Source organism: Anomaloglossus baeobatrachus, chromosome 2 (genome assembly GCF_048569485.1).
Source record: "Anomaloglossus baeobatrachus isolate aAnoBae1 chromosome 2, aAnoBae1.hap1, whole genome shotgun sequence".
NCBI lineage: Eukaryota > Metazoa > Chordata > Amphibia > Anura > Aromobatidae > Anomaloglossus > Anomaloglossus baeobatrachus.
In genome coordinates, this window is record NC_134354.1 from 716,383,157 (window position 1) to 716,400,363 (window position 17,207).

A 17,207-nucleotide genomic window follows, 5' to 3' on the forward strand; every position below is an offset into this window, starting at 1 on the left:
GAATGCAGCGGGTCCTGACCTGCAGGGCCGCGAGTCTCCTCAACAGGTGACACAGGAACTCGCAGCTGCTCGTACACACGATCAGGGTTCAGTGCGCTGCGGTCTCTCGCTGTGTTCTTCCTACAGAGGACGCATGCGAATCTGCAGCAAACAATCGACATGCTGCGGTCTGGAATGACGCTCCGCAGGTCAGTGTTTGCCGTGGAAAAAAAAAGCACAGCGGGCAAGGGATTTCTAGAAATCCCATCCACAGTGCTTATACTGTACAACGCAGCGTTTTGGACGCAGAGAAAACACGTTACAAGCAAAACGCTGCAAACACTGATCATGGGCACACACCCTAATACTGCTCTCAGATGGGAGGAGCGAAAACCTGGTGACAGATTCTCTTTCATTGTTCCTCAGAGTGCAAGACTATACAACATGATCCTTTGCAGAGCTGCTGATTGCCCAAAGGAGACTTCATGAGATATGTGGTTACATGGAGCCAGAAAGTGCTTTATTTTTAGCTTTGTTTAAAACTTTTAAAGTGTTTTTTTTTTCCAAGTTGTATCTTCAGGAGCGTACTGCTCTTCTTCCCTGGTTTCATTAGGGGCAATGCACTGCTGAATATTGACAGTTCAGACCAGCGTCCGGGTCTAGTGATTCAGCCGGCTTCAAAGAGGTGTGAGCATGCGGTGTCAGCCTGCTCGCACTGCATGCTCCTTGCCTTGGTAACTGGCCAGGCTGGGACTGCAGGGTGGTCAGTAACCTAGGCAACAAGTTGTAAACTATAAAATTAAAAATCTCTCCGTTCTTGACAACGAAGATGACTTTTACTATATGGTAAATTATAAAGTTGCTGTTTTTTTCCAAGCATGTTCCAATCTTATCCATTTATGAATCTGACACAACCCTTTTAAGAGGTTATCCACTATTTTTACATTGATGGCCTATCCTTAGGGCAGCTTTGCACGTTGCGACATCGCACGTGCGATGTCGGTGGGGTAAATTCGAAAGTGACGCACATCCGGCGTCACTTTCGACATCGTATTGTGTAAATCCTAGATGATACGATGAACGAGCAGAAAAGCGTCATTATCGTATCATCGGTGCATTCTCTGACATTTCCATAATGCCGGTGCCGCGACAGGTACGATGCAGTTCCTCGTTCCTGCAGCAGCACACATCGCTGTGTGTAAAGCCACAGGAGCGAGGAACATCTCCTTACCTGCCGCCGGCGGCTATGCGGAAGGAAGGAGGTGGGCGGGATGTTTACATCCTGCTCATCTCCGCCCCTCCGCCGCTATTGGCCGCCTGCCGTGTGACGTCGCTATGATGCCGCACGACCCGCCCGCTTAGGAAGGAGGCGGGTCGCCGGCCAGAGCGAGGGTCGCAGGGCAGGTGAGTGCATGTGAAGCTGGCGTAGCAATAATTTTCGCTACGCCAGCTATCACAAGATATTGTACCTGCGACGGGGGCGGGGACTATCGCGTGCAACATCGCAGCATCGGCTTGCGATGTCGCAACGTGCAAAGCCCGCCTTAGAATAGGTCATCAATGTCTGATCGGCTGGGGTCCAACACCCTGCACTCCCACCGATCAGCTGTTCTTGGTCCTGGTGGTGGATGTGTAGCACCCGGCAGCGGCCACTATCAGAAGATGGAGTAGCTCCGGAACTGAGCATTTCTGGCTGCCTGCTGCCACCGCCGACACAGAGAGCAGCTGATCGGTGGGTGTGTGGAGTGTCAGACCCGGCCGATCAAACATTGATGACCTATCCTAAGGGCGGCTTTGCACGTTGCGACATTGCACGTGCGATGTCGATGGGGTCAAATCGAAAGTGACGCACATCCGGCGTCGCAGTCGATATCGCAACGTGTAAATCCTTTTTGATACGATGAACGAGCGCAAAAGCGTCGTTATCGTATCATCGCTGCAGCCTCCGACATTTCCATAATGCCGATGCAGCGACAGGTGCGATGTTGTTCCTCACTCCTGCGGCAGCACACATCGCTGTGTGTAAAGCCGCAGGAGCGAGGAATATCACCTTACCTGCCTCCCGCTGCAATGAGAAGGACGGAGGTGGGCGGGATGTTTACATCCTGCTCATCTCCGCCCCTCCACTTCAATTGGCCGCCTGCCGTGTGACGTCGCTGTGACGCCGCACGACCTGCCCCCTTAGGAAGGAGGCGGGTCGCCGGCCAGAGGGATGTCGCACGGCAGGTATGTGCGTGTGAAACTGCTGTAGCGATAATAATCGCTACAGCAGCTTTCACTAGATATTGCACGTGCGACGGGGGCGGGACTATCGCTGCAGCATCGGTAACACATTGTTACTGATGTCGCAGCGTGCAAAGCCCGCCTAAGGACATGCCATCAATGTAAATGTAGTGGACAACCCCCTTAAGTGTGTAATTGCATTGGCTACAATTCCATTACAGTTCTTTGTAGGCCCACCATAGTGATCTGAATGCAGCAGCTGCCATAAATTGTTAAAAAAGCACCTAGCGACTTCTCCTTCTTGCCTCTGATAAAAAGTTGTTAAAAAACGGACCCGTTCGACAATTTGTTGGGTTGGCCCAGACGTTGGTGACTTTGTATTGAGATGTATTCTCCCAAACTCTGTGCAATTGTTTTCGTTTATTTTGCCAACTGACTGATATATGGTCTGTAAGGGTCTGTTGTATAAATAAAGAATTTTAAAAAAAAAAAAAAGCACCTAGCGGAAAATTACACAAAAAAGTGCACTTTCTTATTATGAACGGATTTTCAATTGTCCCATATACTTTCTTTTCAAATACTTATCATGTGTCATGTGTTTCTCTGTGTCTCTATCCGTCTCTCCACAGAAATCATATTACCTCACACTTAAGATGTCCTTCGTTGCCTATAGCAACCAATGAGAGCTGCTATTATTGACCTGTAGCTACCAGCTCCATTGACTTTAATGTAAACATTTTTTTTAGTGAATAACTGTAAAGTGCGGGTTACATTTTCCCGTCAAAACATATTCTATGATGTTGCCCGAGTCACATGAGGTGTCTGTGCAGAATTTTGTGATTGTAAATGCGACGGTGTGAATTCCTTTAGAGGACATACATACACACACACACACACACACACACACACAAACACACACACACACAAACACACACACACACCTACCTTTATATATTAGAGGATATAGAGAACTTAGAGGGACTGAAGTGCGGGGAGTGAGGATGGCAGGCCGCTCACTTACATGTGTTTTACATTGTAATATTAGTCATCACTGCTCTCAACATCACTCAGGACTTTCTTCAAAACCACAATTGCTGCTTGAGAAAACCTTCATACATGGACGTGTCACTCAAATAACTGCTGTTCAGAATTTTTTACATTTTCAAGTCAATTTGGTATTTGATTTCACTGATAACATCGCAGATTGTGTGAGAAGGGAGCAGACACCTGACAAGTTAATGGAATTTACAATTAGTCACTAAGCAGCTTATGGTAAAAGGTTGGACAATGTAAGGTAGATGGATCCGGGTGAAGTCAGAGCAGATGTAACTCTGCAAGATGTAACCCTCTGTGTATGCTGCTTATATAAGAGAGGGCAAACAAACAGAGGAGATCAGCATAGACGCTGCGTCCTGTGCTAACAAACGCCAACCACCTCTCAGATGTATGCCGGTGGATCACTCCTTTGTGATCTTTTTAGGCAAAATACGTCATAAAACCTACCCTCATCAGAAGAAAATCTGGTAATTTTTTATTTTAGCAAAGGCAAAAATCTAATTGAAGGGAACCTGTCAGGTGCAATATGCACCCAGAACCACGAGCAGCCCTGGGTACATATTGCTAATCCCCGACTAACTGTCCCTTTATATAGTAACATAGATAAAGAGATTTATAGAAAAAGTATTCCTAATGATTCTTTATGATATGCTAATGAGCGCAGGATCTAGTCGCAAGGGTGTTAGTTCCTGCCTTCATTCCGCCTCCTTTACATGTTGGCACGCCCTCAGGGAAGTGCTAACATGCTATTCAATGCCCAGCGTCATCAGCAGTGACGTACGTACCTGGTCGTTGTCACCGCATCAGACGCCGGGTAGTGCGCATGATCAGAAATCTCAAGCACTTTTGGTCATGGGCACTAGACATCTCTGAAGCTGGGACATGTACAGCTTGATAGCGCACATGACCGGAACTGTTGGGACTGATCATGCGCACTGTAGTGACAAAGGTCGCAGGAATGCGCGTCACCGCTGACGATGCTGGACAATGTGCATTGAATACCCTGTGAGTGTGCTAACATGTTAAAAGGGCAGAATGAGTGCAGGAAGTAACGCCCGTGCGACTAGTCGCTGCGCTCATTAGCATATCATAAAGGATCTTTAGAAATACTTTTTTTAAAAATCTCTTTATGTTTGCTTCTAGATACAGGGATGTTAGGCATGGATTAGCAATATGCACCCAGAACTGCTCGTGGTTCTGGATGCATATTGCACCTGACAGGTTCCTTTTAAGTTCTAATTCCTTTTAAAGGGCTTCTCTCAAAGACAAATTTCACTCATTCATAAAGGATAAATTTATGATGATTGGGGTCCACTGGGACGTTTAGCGATCATGACATTGTCACAAAGTCTGTTTTTATGTGGCTGGGTCTGTAGTAAGCATGTGTGCCCGATGCTCTGCTTATTGACTATTGGAGCAGTGTCTGCACATGCTCACTCCAAGTCTATTTACACAGAGGACACTGAGCTCCTTCTTCTCAGAGTCATTGAGATCTCAGTAGATGGATCTTCATCAATTATATAATTATCCACTATTTAGTAGCTATATGATAAGTTTTATTTAAGGGACAACCCCCTTAATGTTATGGTTCTTAACATAATCCTGAATGAGAATAAAGATGCGGCCATGACTGCAATGTCTACCTTTAACCTCTTAGTGACCACCAATACATCTTTTTACTGACCTGAGAATAAGGAGAATAGCATCCCTTGATGGGTGAAAATGCAGCAGCTGCACATTATAGCTGGCACCCAGCACAGCAGAAAAGATCAGTGTTGGCACCAACTATGGCCAATTAACCCCCTTAGATGCTGCTATGGCATCTAGATGGTTAACAGACTATGGAAACTCCTTTTTAACCCCATCGGCATCCTGAGATCATGGTTGTGGGGTCCTGATATTTGTCATGGCAATTGACGGCCAAATAACGGCCTTAAATTCTGCCGGCTATAGAGACTCGTTCAGAACTCAGCAACATTTAGGTGGTAAAAAAAAATAAATTTTCATCCCGGTCTTGCCACTTTTCATTAATTCCTGAAAAGCTGCTGAAGGGTTAATAATCTACCCGACAGCGGTTTTAAATATGTTGAGGGACGCGGTTTTTAAAATGGGACCACTTTGGCTTTTTCCCATTATATAGGTCTCCCAAGGTCACTTCAAAACGGAATAGGTCCTTAAAAAAAGTTTTGAAAATTTCCTTAAAATTACCGCTACTGCTACATTTACAAAACCTGCCATCATCCTAACATAAAAGAACATTTTACAAATAGTCCTTATATAATGCAGACATGATGTAAATGTTATGTATTAACTTTTTTTGTTGCGGTGTGACTATCTGGATTAAAAGGATAATTAATTAAAGTTTGAAAATTGCTGATTTTTTTTTCAAATTTCAGATATTTTTATAAATAAACTAACAACATATCGACCTAAATTTACCATTTATATAAAGTATAATGTATCATGAAAAAAAAATCTCAAAACCACAGGGATATGTTGAAACATTCCAGAGTTATTGCCACATAAAGTGACACAGATCAGATTTGAAAAATTTGGCCCGGTCACTAAGGGTTGAGAAAAAAAACGTTAATTTAGTATTTTTTTCATTAAAAAAATAAATAAATATATAAATTGCCACAATTCATGGGCAACATAATGAAGTCATGGAATCCTTATCTGAATATTAGGACTGTTCCTATCATTATATATTACTTTTAAAATTTATGTTGATAGAACATTACCACTGTGATTCTTCACATTCTTAGCTCATAGTCAATGAGCTTTGCCTGTAAAATGGGATTAGTAATCTTACAGATTTGGTGTTACAATTGTGAGCGAAATTTGCTTGTTCTATGCCTCGACTCCAAATTAATAAGATTTGTTTCACGAGCGCTCGGGAAGTTAATACAGCACACACGGCTTTTGCGTTGTGGTGTACTCAAAGAATTCTGCTTTATTAATACATCTGATCAGTTTATATGCGCTCACAGGCCTTGTCCATCTGAACTATGCACCAATAAGAACAGTAGAGGCGTGAACAGAAATGTGAAACTTCTCCGCCCATCAGTGTTAGCTGAACCCTCTGACATCATTCGCTATAGGACAAGCTGTTTCAAAACTATAAGAACAAAATTTTCTCACACAATACATGACTAATGAAAATATTCTCCGACATCTTCTGGCAAGTTGTAAAAACATATCCAAAGTCCGGAAAAGTAAAATAACAAAGTCTGTATAAACAATAATGGAGGCCATATTAGTTGTTATCCAGAATTATCAGATACAGAAATGGGTAGAAAAAAATGACAACTCCGAGAAGGTCAACTAAAATATCTTTATTTTCTGTTCAAATAGTTTTGTAAGAAAATTCTGCAGTAAAGGGGGCTTTACACGCTACGATATCGTTAATGTTTGGTCGTCGGGGTCAAGTTGTTAGTGATGCACATCCGGCGTCATTAACGATATCGCAGCGTGTGATACTTACCAGCGACCTTAGGCGACCTCAAAAATGGTGAAAATCGCTCACCATGGAGAGGTCGTCCCAAAGTCAAAAATCGGTAAGGGTTGTTTAGCGTTGTGGTTCATCGCTCATGCGGCAGCACACATCGCTATGTGTGACACCGCATGAGCGAGGAACGTCCCCTTACCTGCCACCGGCCCCAATGAGGAAGGAAGGAGGTGGGCGGGATGTTACGTCCTGCTCATCTCCGCCCCTCTGCTTTGATTGGCCGGCCGCTTAGTGACGTTGCGGTGACGTCGCTGTGATGCCGAACGTCCCTCCCCCTTGAAGGAGGGATTGTTCGGCAGTCACAGCGACGCCGCCGACCAGGTAAGTATGTGTGACGCTGCGTAGCGATAATGTTCGCTACGGCAGTGATCACAAACAATCGCATGCGCGACGGGGGCGGGTACTTACACGGTCGCTATCGCTAGAAATTGCTAGCGATATCGCTACCGTGTAAAGCCCCCTTTACTCTATGAGACGGCAGATTGCTGAATTGTATGTGCAATGTGCACATAGTCAAGATCCCCCTGTTTTGTGTTAATGTAGGTATAAGGGGGACGTCATATGACCACATGTATACCATACTTGCGGTCATGTCCCAACTAGATTCTCCTCTGCTGGAAGCGCCGGAATCGAGTCGGTATTTGATGACCAGGATGCCAATCTAAAGCCTGCTTTACACGTTGCAATTTCGCATACGATATCGTATGCGATTTGCAACGCCCCCATCGTATGTGCAGCACGTTCAATTTGTTGAACATGCCGCACATACGATTAACCCCGTCACACATACTTACCTACCATACGACCTCGATGTGGGCGGTGAACGTCCACTTCCTGGAGTGGGAGGGACGTTTGGCGTCACATCGACGTCACGCGGCAGCCGGCCAATAGAAGCGGAGGGGCGGAGCTGAGCAGGACGTAAACATCCCGCCCACCTCCTTCCTTCCGCATTGTGGGCCGGGAGCCGCAGGAGGCAGGTGAGATCTGTTCATCGTTCCCGGGGTGTCACACACTGCGATGTGTGCTACCCCGGGTACGATGAACAATCTGACATTCAATTCGTCAGAAATGAACGACGTGCGTGCGATGAACAGTTTTTCGTTCAATCGCAATTGCACGTCGCTGTCACACGCTACAACATGCCTTACGATGCCGGATGTGCGTCACTTACGACGTGACCCCGCCGACACATCGTAAGATCTCTTGTAGCGTGTAAAGCGGGCTTTATACATGCAGTTACGTGAAATATACAGAATACAGGGAAATAGTGATACTGTGAGCGTCACACACAATTCGGAAGTCTGTAGTCATAGAGTAAGTGCAGAATTTTCTTCTTAGACTAGACAAACTTGACAGGAGAATTTCTTATTTATCAATCAAGGAGGCTGAAGACATCTGCTCTTATTGAAGACTTTATTCTCATATATGAGGAGACTTATAACAAAACCCTTTAATTGAATAATAGTAAATCAATAATCTAATAGTAATACTATTAGAGTAAAATAAAGTACTGTATTTTTCGGATTATAAGACGCACTTTTCCTCCCAAAAATTTAGGAGGAAAATGTGGGGTGCATCTTAAAATTCGAATATAACTTACCGGGAGGTGATTGGTGGGGCGGCTGTCTGTGCGGCTCTGTGTGCGGGCGTCCAGCAGAGCGCCTCTCCGTGCGTGCAGGCAGCCGGGTGCCTGTCGTTGCTGGCGGCCGGCTGCCTCTCTGTGTGGGTGGGCGGCCTGCTGGCTGCCACTATGTGCGGCCGGGTGGCTACGTGGACTGCGGTGGCTGTGCGGCGGGTGTCCTAGTCTGTCCACGGTCCCGGCTTCAAATGGTGGCACCAGGAGTCAGCGCGTGCGCAGATGGAGCTCTTGGATGAGAGCTCCATCTGCGCACGCGCCTCTCTGGACGCCATTCCCTTGAAGCCCGGATCGCGGAAAGACTGGGACACTCGCCGCAGCGGCCGGCTTCACCACACAACCACCGCAGCTTCCGTTGCCACCACTGACTTGCCACCGCTGCTGCCACTACTGACCCGCCACCGCCACTGCCACCACTGACCCGCTATTGCTGCTGCCACCACTAACCCGCCGACACTGCCAGCACAGCCGCTGCCTGCTGTGACCCTGCTCCACCACCGCTGCCGCCCCCCTCCGGTAAGACAACACTGGAGTATAAGAAAGACCCCATTTTTTTTTTTTAACTCTAAATTTGGGGTGCGTCTTATAATCTGATGCGTCTTATAAAATGAAAAATACGGTGTATGTATAGAGAGCAAAGTGTCTGTGCAAATATATAACTTGTTTTCTAAGAGTAGAATAAGATTATAACACAGGGCTTCAACCGTCAGTGGAAGACGTCTGGGCATTATATAGATTTATCTGGCACCAAGGCCGTCTGACCCAACATATACTTACGATTCGTACAAGCCAGCACAGTGTGAAGGTGGACGTGGAGTAATGGGTGTTGTAGTGATAGGGTGGGGTTTGGTCGTCTTCCCAGGTCTCATACCGTTCTGCATAAAACACTGCTCTCTTTGGATTCAAAGCACCGATGGGCTACAAAAAAACAAAAATAAGATTTCTTAGACATCAATGCTTTTTAGATTTATACACACTTGAGCAGCTGTATATATTTGCTGTAACCCTTCCAGCATAGCGGCTGCAATATTCGCAGGTGATATATCATTAATTCTCCTGGCAATACGAGAACACAGGCTGGAGTTTGATTTCGGAGATAATGCCGTACATGTTGTCATATGAACACTGACACCTGACAATCTAATAAGTTAGCATTAGACGACAGAGTATAACACAGCTCGGAGGAATCTAAGAGCCGTATCTAGCAGAGATAACGCACATCGCTGGCTGCTTAAGTGCTCAAATACCCCTGTCACATTCCAGCAAACTAAACCACAGCGTGATTTGCTTCATACGTCGTCAGTGAGCACGGCATATAGGGAAAAATAAAAAAAGGGACTCCTTGTACAAAAAAAAAAAAAACAGACTATGGCTGCAGAAATAAAGCATTTCCAAAAAATGTCATTTTAGTTACAATTGTATCCTCATATCGTGCTCTATCCTCTACTACTACAAAGCTCTTGATTCTCTGCTTCTTTCAGCACAACTATGATATTAAAGGCTGCCTTACACGCAGCGATATCGCTAGCGAGGTCGCTCGTGAAAGCACCCGCCCCCGTCGTTTGTGCATCACGGGCAAATCACTGCCCGTGGCGCACAATATTGCTAGGCCCTGTCACACGGACTTACCTTCCCAGCTGTGGCCGGCGAACCGCCTCTTTTCTGAGGGGGAGGTTCGTGCGGCGTCACAGCGACGTCACACGGCAGGCATCCAATAGAAGCGGAGGGGCGGAGAGCAGCCACATTATCGACACGCCCATCTCGTTGCCGGAGGACGCAGGTAAGCTGTTGTTCGTAGTTCTCGGGGTGTCACACGTAGCGATGTGTGCTGCCTCAGGAACGACGAACAACCTGCGTCCACAACGACCAACGAGATTTTGAAAATAAATGACGTGTCAACGATCAACGATAAGGTGAGTATTTTTGATCGTTAACAGTCGCTCAGAGCTGTTACAAGCAACGACATCGCTAACGGCGCCGGATGTGCGTCACAAATTCCGTGACCCTGACGGCATATCGTTAGATATGTCGTTGCGTGTAAAGCACCCTTAAGGCTGTATTCACACATGCATGTGACCCACGATAGGGCTGTCCGGATTTTTCATGGACGGCACACGGACCTATTTAATTTATTCATACATAGGTTTTAAAAAAAAATAATAAAAAAGATTTATGTCACCGGTCCATGAGACTCGGAGCATGTCCTATTCTCAGTTTTTGGATCAGATTCAACAATTAAAAAGTCTATGGGAATCAGTATAAAACGGATGAAACACAGATGACACTGTGTACGCCATGTCCCATTGAGGTTCATCCATTTTTCACTGATTGTTAAGAGTTAATGGATGAATAATAGGTCAGACCATCTACCTGCTTCAGGTTTGTGCATATGTGCATAATATGTGTGTCACCAGATTTGGACCCTGTAAACTGTGAGCCCTTAAATGCAGCATTTCAGAACACTGTATAAAAGAGCTCAGGCCGCTCTGTATAAGGTTAAACACAGCTTTTATTATACTCACTTGCGGGGTGGTCTGATCCGATCAGCATTGCTGGTCTCAGTCCGGCATCTCCTATCTTCGCTGTCCTCCTTCCCTGCTCCGTGTAGATGACGTGTCCTACATCACTTACACAGTGTCATCCATCATGTTCCTGCGCACTCGCACTTCTCTCTGCTCTGCTGCGGGAAGCGCAAAGTACTGTAGTGCACATGTGCGACCTTTCCCTGCGTATAACAGTTCTTTATGCTGCCCTCAGAAGACCAGAGAGAAGTGCGAGTGCGCAGGAACGCAATATCGGATTCTGTGTGGATGAAGTAGAACGCCTCATCCAAGCAAGGAAGGAGGATGGAGATTGCAAGAAGAGAGGAGGCACTGGATTGAGACCAGCAACATCCATCGGACCTATCTGCCCATCAGGTGAGTATAATAAAAGTTGTTTTTATGTTCCACAGAGCGGCTTGGGCTCGTATACAGTATTCTAGAACACTGTATAGAAGGGATTACTGGTGGTGGCCGAAGCTTATAGGGGACAAATCTGGTGACAGGTTCCCTTTAAAATACTGACCCACTGTCGCTTGCTATGGGATCCACAACTGTTCTGCTCCTTTTCTCAGTAACATCAATGCTCTTCAGACTCTCCGGATCACTCTACCTGTGAAGTCTCTTTTACAATGTAAGTCTACGGCGCCTTGTTCGGACACTAAATAGATTTACACTGTAAAAGAGCAGTTATGTCAATCAGAGGAGCAGAACAGTGCTGGATCCTGGAGAAAGCATCACTAGGTGTATTAATACACTCAAAAGTACACATACATATACACAGATTTCTGGGAAAAAAAATTCATGGGGGGGGTTTCATTAAAAAAAATGTACATGAAAATATAAAAGCAACACAAAGGCAATTGCAGGTGGCACATGAAGAAGTCAGAAGGTTTTTGTTTGTTACTTTGTTGCTTTTTGTTTTTTGTTTTTTTTTACAGCCGGTATGACATTTGGTTTTTGCAAGAACAATTTTAAAAATGTGATCTCCTTTCGTGCAATCTTCATTTATGTTGGATGAGTCTGATAAAAAATACAGATCTAAGTAGTGCATTCTGCAATTTTACACAGACAGTATAGTATGTCTGTTTGCAAAAACATTCAAGTGAACTACCACAATGATTTGCATTAGTCAGTTTGATATTCATATGCTACCCGCTATGCCTACTGACATCACGCAAACGTTTAAGACACTTGTCTGAACAAGCACTTACATGCTTAAGCATATTAACAATAAGGATATTAATGGTTGTTTGAGGAATGTTCTGCCATACTGAACGCATTTGATCACAGAAATCATCAAGATCCACTGCTGGCAGCTCCCTTTGCAATTACTGAGTTATGATATCCCTATGTGTTTGATGTGAGACAAGACTGGAGATACTGCAGGTCATGGTAGCAGGTTTAGCCCATGCAGGCTGCTCACTAAATTACGGTCTCTAGTATTTTGATTGACCGCAATGATGTTTAAGGACAGTTTAAAGTTTTCTAGAAATGGAATGAACAAGTTGGCGACATAATCCAACATTCTCTTTTTCGACCTTCAAGAACAACATCTTTAGAGCATGGATGCAGAGTAATGCTCAACTTGTCTCTTTAGAATTCCTCATAGGTGTTTGATGGGTTCAGTTAAGGAGACACTTGGCCACTGAAATCAATTTCATCCTGTTCTTCTTCAGAAATGAAAAAGTGGCCTTAGATGTGTGTTTGGAATCAATATCATGTTGGAAAAGCGAACGTCTACCAAGGACACAGAGTGACGGCAGCATCTTCTCTTTCACTATAAAGAAGATCTGTGAATTGATGATTCCATCAATGAGATGTAGCTCCGTAACACCAGCAGAACTATTGAAGTCCCACATAAGGACACTGCCACCACCACTGCTTCCTGTAGGCACCATGCAGTTTTTATTGCACTTCTCACCTTTGCCATACAGTTTTGAAGCCATCAGTTCCAAACACATTTATCTTGGTCTCATCACTCCAGAGTACAGAGTCCCAAGAGTCTTCATATTTTCAGCATGAGCCCTGACAAATTTTAGGTAAGTTTTCTTGTGCAGAGACGTTTGGAGAGGTTTCATTCCTCTGCAATACAGGAAAACATTCATCCTGCTTTGGCTTTCTACTTCTTTAGCTAACTGCAGTGAACTTTTCTCATCAGAAGATGCTCCTGTTTGGGTGTTAATTTCCGTGGTCAACCTGTATGTCTTTGTGAGATGGCTGTAGTAGTTCTATATTGTTTCATTTTGTATCACTTCTGCTACAGTATTCTGACTGATAAGTAAAACTTTGCTGATCTTTTTGTAGCCTTCACCTTTCTTGTATAAAGACATTATTTCTTTCTCAGGTTTTGTGATATTTCTCTTCCATTTGGTGCTATTGCTGACCACATGTAATAGCAAGCATACTAATTGTGTTTCCTACATGGCATGTAGAAGGTGCTCTGGTCAGATGAGACCATAGTAGAACTTTTTAGCTAAATGCAAAATGCTATGTGTGGCCAAAAACTAACAGTGCACATCACCCTGAATACACCATTCCCACCATTAAACATGGTGGTGGCAGACTCATGTTTTTCTTCAGCAGGGACAGGGAAGCTGGTCAGAGTTGATGAGAAGATGGATTAAACTTAATACAGGGCAATTCTGTAGGAAAACCTGTTAGAGGCTCCAAAAGACTTGAGACTAGAGAGTAGGTTCACCTTCCAGCAGGACAACAACCCTAATTATACTGCCACAGCTAGAATAGATGGTTTAGAACAAACCATATTTATGAGTGTGATTGCCCAGTCATAGTCTAGACCCAAAACCCAATTAATTTGTGGCATGGCTCAAAAATGGTTGCTTACAGATGCTTTGCATTCAATGTCAATGAGCTAATGATATTTTGCAAAATTAAATACATTAGTGAACCACCAATGGCAATAGAGCCCTCTAACAGAGCGCATAGATATGGAATGAAGTTGTAAATGTATGGCTATAATGGCTTTTAGCCATATATTCACAAGTTGGCCACATGGACATCAGCAGTAACAGATTGCCTTAGAACCTGTTTGCATAGAAGCCTTCATGATCTAATGCGGGAAATTTAAATTTTTAAAGGGGGAAGGAGGGTTAGCCAATTATGATTGGTGAATCTTTGGCTTTCCAATATATATATATAAAGGTATTACCAATCATTATACTCCTTCCTGTAATAATGCCTGCCTGTACCGAACAAAAAGTATGAGTCTATTATAAGGCTGTGGTTTGCCAAAATGTAAGTGAGTAAAGTGAGTAAAGCAAAATCCTTCTGGAAAAGTGTCTTGTGGACAGATGAGACCAAGATACAGCTTTTTGGTAAAGCACATCATTCTACTGTTTACCAACAACAGAATGAGGCCTACAAAGAAAAGAACACAGTACCTACAGTCAAACATAGTGAAGGTTCAAATATGTGTTTGGGTTGTTTTGCTGCCTCTTGACTGTGTGGAAGGCATCATGAAATATTAAGATTACAAAAGATTTTGAGCCACAATGTAGTGCCCAATGTCAGAAAGCTGAGTTTGTGTCCTAGTTCACGGATCTTCCAGCAGGACAATGACCCCAAACATACTTCAAAAAGCCCTCAGAAATGGATGGAAAGAAAGCACTGGAGAGTTCTGAGGTGGCAGCAATGAATCCAGATCTAAATCCCATTGAACACCTGTGGGGAGATCTTAAAATTGCTGTTGGAAGAAGGCGCCTTCAAATAGGAGAGACCTGGATTAGTTTGGAAAAGAAGAATCCAAAATTCCAATTGAGAGGTGTAAAGCCTGCTTTACACCTTTCAATTCTGCATACTATATCGTATGCGATGTGACACGCCCCCATCGTATGTGCGACACGTTCAATTTGTTGACCGTGTTGCACAAACGATTATTTCCCGTCACACGTACTTACCCTTCCATACGACCTCGATGTGGGCGGCGAACTTCCACTTCCTGGAGTGGGAGGGACGTTCGGCGTCACAGCGACGTCACACGGCAGCCGGCCAATAGAAGCGGAGGGGCGAAGATGAGCGGGACATAAACATCCCACCTCCTTCCTTCCGCATAGCCGGTGGGAGCCGTGGGACGCAGGTAAGATCTGTTCATCGTTCCCGGGGTATCACACACTGCGATGTGTGCTGCCTCGGGAACACTGAACAACCCAACGTTCAATTTTTAGGTTTTGAACGACGTGTATGCGATGAACGAATTGGTTTTACGTTCAATCGCAAGTAGCTGTCACACACTGCAATATCACTAACGATGCCGGATGTGCGTCACTTACGACGTGACCACGCCGACACATCGTTAGATTTGTTGTAGCATGTAAAGCCCGCCTAAGAAGCTTGTGGATGATTATAGGAAGTGATTGATTGCAGTTATTTAATTCAAAGAGTGTGCAACTAAGTAATAAGATGAGGGTGCTAACAATTTTGTCCGGCCCATTTTTGGAGTTGTGTGAAATTATGTCCAGTTTACCTTTTCTTTTTTGTGTGTTGTTCCAATACACACACAGGAAAAAAAACGTGTATAACAAAACATGTTAATTGCAATAATTTTTGGGGGAGAAATACTTCACTTTCTGGAATAATTTTAAGGGTGCCAACACTTTTGGAAATTACTTACTTTTAGATGTATGAAACAGTATTAAAGAATGACCATGTTATCCAATTTTTTAAGGCAAAAAACATGGAAAACAATGGTTTATCATTATTAAGCAAGTGGGTAATATCACCATTCATTCCTATCATGGTCTGGGTCCAAAGAAAAGTGTTAAATACCCAGATTTACTCTGGGGAGGAAATAACTTGTAACTGGGCTACTTGCCGCAGGGCCACTCTCCCGGCATCTTGGGCAGACTGTGCGCAGCGCCTATAAACCAGATCAATACGTCTGCTGAAGTCAATCACTGGAATAACACATCTAATGGAAAGAGACTTTGGCTCACACAGGAAAGTTTGTAAAGCATGTTTAATGATGAAAACAGCTGATGGAGAATGGCTGATGGTGTTTGGTGACACTGAGCAGAGATGCTAAATAGCCGGGCTGAAATTTACATTTTGTGAACAAAGTTGGAGTCGTGTTCACAAAAAGAAAAACCCCTCAATGATCTCTGCAGCTGTAGAACATACAAAAGGGGACAGGACGAGGTCGGGGCATAAATCACCTGCCTAGAGAGAATTTACATAAAAAGGCAGCCGCTACCAACTTCTGTTGCGGCGCCGTCCACCCCACCGTCCTCAGCTTAATGGAAAGTCTTATTCATTTGGTTGCAGCTATGTTAAAAATTCTGTACAATTTTCTGATGCTAAACTTTGATTAATTTGATGTATTTTAAGACTTGAGTCTAAGTGACTCAAGCTGGATGGTAAATTTGGTGCATCTTTGGCCTAGTGTCACGCTAGGTACGGGGAAGAACCAAGAGAACGGCAAAAGGGAAGGGAAACCCTATGTCTAGGGAAGGAGAAGATGGTGACCCCTGACCAAACCTACCGTGGGTCCTATGCGCTGAGCCGAATACCTGACCCTAGGTATCCCTAATGCTGGGCCCTAATTAGGGAATGGATGAGATGAGCTTTTCGTCAACCCCACTACACACTAAAGAAGACACTAGGAAGACACACAGGGGAAAATGCATGAACTACTTATCCACAGATGACCCAGGTAGAAGTTCAGCAAAGAAACAACCACCACATCATAGCTGAGTACAAGCCGCCTGCTTGCAACCAGAGAGCTTGAATGAACTGAATAATATCACCAGCATTAGTCCAGGGAAGATGGGAGTATTTAAGCAGAAGGGGAATACTGATAATCTGCAGCTGGACAGAAGTTTAGCTCCCCTGGATCCTAAAGGGGAATAGATGATAATCCAGCAGGAAAGCTACCTAGTACATTGAATACTGACAACAGAAAGTCGGGGAGCATTTTGCGCACCCAAACGCTAAGACCTTCTATTGCCAGAAACCACATGACTGTCGCCCGTCACACCTAGTCTAATTTAACACCACACATTATTAACACTGTGTAAGATTTTTGCAGTATTGGAATACATGGTTGGTCATGTTCTTACCCAATAAATTACACCCTTTCTGCTTTTCCTTCCCTTTAGTTTCAGCAACTCAGAAACCGCATCTAAAACACATAGGCCCCGATTCAGCAAGACTGGCAATTTTCTTAGAGTCAGAAGCTCCTGTTAATGAAGAGGTGCACGCTTGTTTGTGAATTAAGAGCGTCTGATGGACGGCGTTTGCCTCTGTG

At 44.4% G+C, this 17,207-nt stretch overlaps 1 protein-coding gene across 4 annotated transcripts in view; it reads right to left on the reverse strand.

Annotated features, from left to right (window-relative positions):
• Positions 1-17,207, reverse strand: part of NBEA (neurobeachin) — a 1,081,445-nt gene that overhangs the window by 175,272 nt on the left and 888,966 nt on the right. For all 4 annotated transcript variants that reach the window (XM_075337333.1, XM_075337330.1, XM_075337331.1 and 1 more), the window contains one exon: positions 9,180-9,320. In XM_075337333.1, the coding sequence (XP_075193448.1) occupies positions 9,180-9,320 (141 nt within the window). The remainder of the gene's footprint in view (positions 1-9,179; positions 9,321-17,207) is intronic.